Below are 7,596 nucleotides of genomic sequence, written 5' to 3' on the forward strand. Positions count from 1 at the left end.
TTAATGTGCCAAACCCAGAGAAGGAGTTCTATAAATGGTAATTGCAGTATAACTTCCTCTGGAAAGACTTCCCAAATTACTATGGCCCTCATCAACTTCATCTTCATTTTAGTTCCCCAAGATTTAAAGCCTAATTTATAATCCACCTCTGTTGATGTGTAAATATGTATTGCCATTCAAGTGTCCCATGTGTGTCTCTTGATTCTATCTCTACTAAAATCTCAGTGAAAACGGGAACTGTGACTTCTTCTCTCTCTTTCCCACGACATCCAGAACAAGGTAAACTCACTGCGGTTGAGTTGATTTGACTCATAGTTATCCCTCCTTGGGTTTCCGAGGCGGTATCTCTATGGAAGTAGATTGCCCAATCTTCCTTCTGAGGAGTGGTTAGCAGTCCAATGCCTTAGGCACTATGCAACCAGAGGAGGTCTGTAAATACTGTGTAAGTGATCATTTAAGGTATGAAGGAGACAGAATAATGCCTTGCTTAACAATATCATTTTTGGATATACACAGTTGTGGGATTGAATCTCATCTAGGCAGCTAAATGGGGACTTATCCAATAATTTATTTATTTATTGAGTGCCTATGATATTCCAGGCAGTGTTCTAGGCACGTGGGATATAACAGTGAATATGATATGTAAAATTTCTTGCTCTCATGGGGCTTAAATTCTAGTGTGGGAGACAGACCAAAAAACAAACAAGTAAACCAGTAAATGCAAAATCTGTCAAATAGTGGTAAGTTTTACAAAGGGAAAACAAACAAACAAACAAAAACTCTGTAAGAGAGTACAGAGTGACAGGGAGAGGGACAGAAATAAGTACAATAATACTTATCTGAGATGTTATAAGAACTAAATGAAATAATCTGTGCAAAGTGCTTAGTACAGTGCCTGGAAGATAAAGGATTAAAAAGCAGCTATCATTGCCATAGTTGTTATTGTGTGTAATGTAGTTTTATCTTTAAAAAATTCTGAAAATCTACAAGCATCAAGTTTAATTGTGTTTATATTACAAATGAGGAATCTGATGTTCAGAGACATATGACTTGTCCAAGGTCACAGAATGAAGTAGACATGGAGACAGGCTTGTTTCCAGGCTTCCTGAATTTCCACCCTATGCTTTTCTTGCCCAACAGGGCTGCTGAGTCCATGTTAGCATTGAGGTCTTTCTCAGAGAAGTACCATGTATGGACCCCAGAGAATTTCTTTACTCTCAGATACAGTAGGTGCTAAAAAGAGGCAAGGTGAAGCTCAAAAAAGACATCATCAATCATCATCAGACAGGAAGAAACTGTATAGAGGAGGGAAAGAGGGGGAGAGAGAGAGAAAGTAAGAGAGAGAGTAAAGGAGGGAGGAGAGGTCCTCCAAAGTTCAGGATTCTAAGTGAGGACAAAATGGAAAAGAATGCCTAGAACTTCCAGTGAAGTGGACTGAATGAAGTAACCAAAAAACGGGAAAATTGAACTTTGGAGATTGGGCCTGTGAGGCAGAGGGGCTTTACATATGGAAAGAGCTTGGCCTGAAACACTGGTGTCTCCTTGTACAACCCTAAATAATCCATTAATCACTCTTAAGCAACATTCTACGGAGAAAATGTTTCTCTTAGGAGTCCCACTCCCCGTCTCCAGGACAATGTCCTGACCAGGGCTTCTCATATCCCTTCAATCAAAAAATAAGCTAAGTTTTTATGTCACTTACATTATAGTATGAATTTGTTGGTTGTGTTTCTTCTTTTGGGAGTGCTTATCTTTTCAAAGCTTGGTAGAGAATTGGCAGTGCCAATTAAAACATTAGACTGCTGGTAGAACTACAGTCACTCTGGGGTCTGTGAAGAGGAATGATTTTTAGGACAATTGAGCTTTCCTGGGGGCTTAATGTCACTATTGTGTAGGTCAGAGGTCTGTAAATTTAATCAAACACAGTATAGCATTGTCAGGTAACATTCATTTAAGGGAAGTAAGTGATAGATTCCTTATGAAAAACATGGGGGGAGCATTAATGTGGATAGCTACTCCCTTACCACCAGAGAAGTGGAGCTATTGGAATAAGTAATTCAAGTGACTTCAAAGAGCTTGCTCAACATGAGTTAGGGGGTATATTCCTCATAAAAGCCTTATCCATAGGTTTGCCAGTTGTTAAACTTTGAATTGCACGAAGCCTTTTACACACTTAAGCTTTTGTACTCTAAAGCCGAAAGGTGTCCCATCCCTGATTTGTATAGGCTGAATAGGCATGTGTTAACAGTAGAACTGTTGAATATTGCATAGTCCAGCAAAGCTGATTGCTTCTCCCTGGGTCCACCTGTTAGAAAAAAAAAAAAATACTGAATTGATGCCCTAAGGTTGCCCCCAACCTCTGGGTCTTGCAGAGGGAACACAAAATAAATACTAACAAGAAGATCAAAGACCAGAGAGCCCCACTCATTCCAGGGAATGTCAAGTCAATATCCTATCAGCAGGAAGAATTGCTTCATTTACCCTCAAACCTCCAACCCCAGGCAGGGTGGAAGGTGAGAGTGGGGGAGTGGGGAGAGTGACACATGACATGGGCTGAAATAGGGAAGGAAGGGGAAAGGGGAATGTGCATAGGACTGAGAGTCTAAGAAAGAGAGAGAGAGAAGGAAGAGAAGTGAGCACACACAAACACTGGCAGCCACCAAGAGTTTGAGCCTCTTTAACAGCAGGAGGCTGGAAGAAAGGACAGAAGTGGCTCTGGCTGTGATGGGGCTCTTACTGATCCTGCTTCTCCTGGGCGACCTAACAGTGATCAGTTATGGTAAGGGAGTAAATGGGCACTTGGTTGTCACTGCTGGTATGGGTGGAGTGGTGAGGGGGTTGGATTAAATGCTACTGAGGAAAGCCTATTCCTCCTGGGCAGGTGGGTATTCTCAACAAATACCACAGGCTCTCTCCATTTTGGGGAAGAGAGAGGAGGTATCTGAAGGCTGCTGAAGGAGTCAAGAGGCAAGTTTGGGTGGGAACTGAAAAGGATTCTGTCATGGAAAACATCTCCATGATTCTCTAGTGCTTGTTGCATCTCATGGACATCAAGAAGGCTCCAAATAACACCCAAATCCTCCTCCATCTGCTGCTTTTCATCTAAAATTCTATAATTAGACCTCACCCTTGTGATTACAGGCTTTTATCCCTGTTAAGACAAACACATCCTCAAAAAAGGAATGCTAAGGGCTACATGGGAACTTAGAAGTAACTTATAGTCACCTTTCACTGTTTCACTGTTATAAGCATTATTTCTTTACACACTTTCAGTGATGAGGAGTTCACTGCTTCCCCAGACATCTAAGTCTATCCAAGGCTAGCTCTAACTGTTAGAAACTTCTTCTTTAGGATGAACTGAATCTGCCTCCCTGTGGCTTTCATCCATTGGCTCTATTTCTGATCCTTGGAGCTGTAGAGAACATATCTGCCCCATTTTCCTTATGATAGCTTTTCAGATGTCTGAGGACACATCATGTTGTCTTTACACTTTTCTTCTCCAAAGTAAACTTCAGCTCCTTAAATTGGTCTTCACAGACCTTGGTTTCTGGCAACCTCCTGGGATAACCCATTTATCTGTAAACATAATCCATTTTGTCTAGGCTATTTGTGGGATCTCAGTGCTGGGCACATATCACAAAAGAGGTCTGACTATGATTTCATTGAGTCCTTTCCCATCCTCATCTACACCGTTAAGAAATGAGATGGCCCTTTAGGAAACCAATCCTGGGTAGTAACTGAGATCCAAGATGAGGGAAAGAGTTTCTTGTTGCATACCCACTTACTTTATCTTCTTAGAAGGAGAAGCTGAATGGTTGTCATCTTGAAGTCCTTTGTGGGATCAGAAAGAATCCAGCTTTCCATGGAAGGCTTAGATTAGGCCACTGTATCCTGGGGCTCTGTGATCCATTAATGTCTAGAATTTCAGAACCAGAAGATACTCTGAAAGTCATCTGAAAGGAAACATAATTTGCCCCAGTTCACAGCATTCATAGTAGTCAGTGCTTCTGAAAGACAGTATTCTTTCTAAAACTACATATTTTTATTCCTTAATAGGTTTCAGCATTGCATCTCTGTCTTCTCCAAATCTGTTGGTTTGAATTGGGATTTGTATAGGCAGTGATGGGGCTAAAGGAAACATTTTTCCCATGTTAAAATTTAAATTGTGTGTGTGCTCTCATACGTCTTATTTTCCTCCCACCTTTGAAATCCTGTATCCTTGGAAGGAAGTCTTCTTTTAGTAGGGAGGGCCTTATACAACAGACCAAATGCTCAGGATATCCTGAATGGCCAGTAACACCTTCATTCTCCCTAGACCTCAGTACCCCCAGCCCATATCATTTGTACAGTGAGGAGGCTGGCTTTGCTGACCACAAAGAGTCTTGTAAGTTGGAGAGTTCTGTAGGGTAGTAGTTTCATGGCTAAAAGCTCCTAGAGGCCAGAATCAGTTTTTAATCTCTTCCTGTGGATCTGAGAAACATGTTGAAATAATCATGATAACAAGAAATTCTCACAGATGAATTTTATTTATTTTTAAATATTTTATAAACATATATTACCTATGCTAATTCTCTAATCAGAAAGCATTTCAGGGAATGGAGAGAGTCCAGGCATAGAGGGGAAGAGAACATGAGAATATTTCACCCTCTGTGTGATGGTGGGAATAGGGAATTTCAAAAAGGGACCTAGAATGCATTCTATTGAAGTACTCATATGCAACAAGGAAGACCCCTTTCTTTGTTATTAAGCTGGTGGCTTAATAGGTTAAGAAAGAAAACAAGGCATTGTAATAATATATGAGGACTTGTATTTTAGACCTCCAGCTCTGTGCCTGCTTTGGGTAGGCATCTCCTTTCTCTTTCTTGGCCTCAGCTTGTCCAATACGTATCATAAAGGAATGTAACTGAGTAGTTTCTAAAAGTTCTTACAACTCAGCCATTTCAGAAGTCTCCACATCCCCTTCTGCCTGGTACCTCAACCCTTTTTGTGCAAATATCTTTTTATTTGGAGCAGGTGACTTATCTTCTCATGTGCCATTTTTTTCTTTATGTCATTATTAAAGCTAGCAATGACTCCATTTAGGTTGAACACTTCTCTAAGGTAGGAATAATCAAGACAAACATGGTAAGTTTCACTTGATGCATAATAAAAACTACAAAAAACTCACTGCCATCGAGTTGGACCCAACTCATAGCAACCCCTCCTTGGGTTTCCGAGGCAGTATCACTGCAGAAGTAGATTGCCCAACCTTCTTTCTGAGGATTGACTGGTGGATTTGAACCGCTTCAAATATTCTTTCTGCTCATTTCACTCTCTCTTCTCCTTCTAAGATGTAGAGAATGTCAAGTTTGACAAAATCTCGGGAGATCATCCCATCTACACTCTCCACATTATAGATGAATAAAATGGGTCCTTTTCGGTGGGACATGACTTATCCAGGGTCACCTCACAACAAGGCAGTGATGTGAGAAGGACTTAAAATTCACAAGGGATAAACAATGTTAAGGCCTTTCCTTTGGAATACTGGTTTTGATTGATGAGAAGACTGGCAGAAAACAAAAGTGTGGGGGGGACCCTGAAACTTATGGAAGAGAAGGGGTTATTTAAGGATGTTTCTCAGAAGCTCTTAAGGTCTGCCACTGACAGCCACTTTAAGTCCCAGGTAGGTGTACCATCTATGTCTGCTTCCTTCCTCTCACCTCCTCTTTAGGCCGTCCTATTCTGGAAGCTCCAGAGAGTGTGACAGGGCCCTGGAAAATGGATGTAAACATTCCCTGCACCTATGAACCCCTGCAAGGCTACACTCAAGTCTTGGTGAAGTGGCTGGTGCAACGTGGTTCAGATCCAGTCACCATCTTCCTTCGTGACTCTTCTGGAGATCATATTCAGCAGGCAAAATACCGAGGCCGTCTACATGTGAATCATGAGGTACTAGGAAATGTGTCCCTCCAACTGAATACCCTTGAGATGGATGACTGGAGCCACTACACATGTGAAGTTACCTGGCAAACCCCTGATGGAAATCAGTTGGTGAGGGATAAGGTCATTGAGCTCCGAGTCCAAAAATGTGAGTCATTATGAGAGGTAAAAAAACACTGATAAGCAAAGACTCAACAGAAATCTATAATCCTAGAAGGCCCTGAGAAATCCATAGCCCTTTGTTTACCTGTGCATAGACTCCCTTCAGTTACAAGTGTAATCGGAGCAGGTGCATGGGCAGAGGATCCTAATGGTCATCAGCAACACAGCAAGATTTAAGAAGTATTAGGAAGGACTCCTGGTCTTCAAGTCTCTACTCCTCCATGTGTCCCAGAAATTCCAACACCCATAGCCGAGTTGCCCTCCTTCAGCTCTGGGCCTTAAAACTCATAAAAATGAATGTATCTGATTAGGATATTGAATAGTAGAAAATTCTGACAGAGAAACACTGGGGGAAAAGAGGAAAGAGTTAACCAAGAAAAGCCTGGTTGACTTCACAATTTTATAAATGTCTGGTCCTGGTAATAGAAAGCTGCAGGTTACCCAGAAATTCTATTAGAACCCCCTAAAACTACATTATTTTAAAAAGCCAGTTGATTTTTAACTCCTGATAATCCAAAATTCCAGATAATCCAAAATAGTACCTAATCCTCCAAAGAAAGTTATTTTTATTTGCATTGCATTGTTACCTTCTTCAAAGGAGCTCTGGTAGTGTCGTGGTTAAGGCATTTTACTGCTTACTGGAAGGTCAGACGTTCAAGACCACCAGCTGATCCCCAGAAGGAAGACGGAGTCATCTACTTCCATAAATATTTACAGACTCAGAAACTCAATGGGTGTCGCTATGAGTCAGAAATGACTCAATGGCAGTGAGGTTTGGTTGTGTTGTTGTTGTTGTTGTTGTTACCTTATTCACTCCCAAGTCAGGAACCCACTTTGATTTCCTTTGCACATATATGCAAACTCCTATGTCCAGCAGAATATGATACAGATTTGTGTACCCTTGTTCTTGTGATTTCCAAGAGGCTCTTCTCTTGTCTGCCTTTTGCAGTCTCTGTCTCCAAGCCCACAGTGACGACTGGCAATGGCTATGGCTTCACAGTCTTCCAGGGGATGAGGATTAGCCTTCAATGCCAGGCGCAAGGTTCTCCTCCCATCCATTATGCTTGGTACAAAGAACAGAGCAACAACCAGGAACCTCTCAAAGTATCATCCTTGAGTACCTTACTCTTCAAGCCTGCAGTGGTGACCAATTCGGGCTCATACTTCTGTACTGCTAAGGGCCGGGTTGGCTCTGAGCAGCGCAGTGACCTTGTGAAGTTTATAGTCAAAGGTAAGCAGTCGTCTATCCGGGGAGCACCTCAATGGGGCACTTTACACCAGAAATACCTTGTAATAGTGCCCACAACTCAGAAAGGTGGGAGCAGTGTCTAAAGTAGACAGTGGTTGTACAATCACAAAGGAAACAATTTCAGAACTGAGGACAATGCCTGTCATGTCTTACGCCAAGTAGATAAAGATGGCAAAGGGATTTTCCAGATACAGTACTCCAATAACTCAATGGACTCTTAACATGTAATCTCCACAACTTTTCCATAAGATACCTATAATCACCCT

At 41.6% G+C, this 7,596-nt stretch overlaps 1 protein-coding gene across 1 annotated transcript in view; it reads left to right on the top strand.

Annotated features, from left to right (window-relative positions):
- Window positions 1-2,724: 2,724 nt before the first annotated feature.
- Window positions 2,725-7,596, top strand: part of VSIG4 (V-set and immunoglobulin domain containing 4) — a 32,101-nt gene continuing 27,229 nt past the window's right edge. Inside the window, exons 1-3 of the mRNA XM_007958362.1 lie at window positions 2,725-2,779; window positions 5,711-6,067; window positions 7,031-7,312. Coding sequence (XP_007956553.1) covers window positions 2,725-2,779; window positions 5,711-6,067; window positions 7,031-7,312 — 694 coding nt within the window. The remainder of the gene's footprint in view (window positions 2,780-5,710; window positions 6,068-7,030; window positions 7,313-7,596) is intronic.

This window comes from Orycteropus afer, unplaced genomic scaffold (assembly GCF_000298275.1).
Source record: "Orycteropus afer afer isolate SDZICR_OR568_19922 unplaced genomic scaffold, OryAfe1.0 scaffold00945, whole genome shotgun sequence".
Classification (NCBI taxonomy): domain Eukaryota; kingdom Metazoa; phylum Chordata; class Mammalia; order Tubulidentata; family Orycteropodidae; genus Orycteropus; species Orycteropus afer.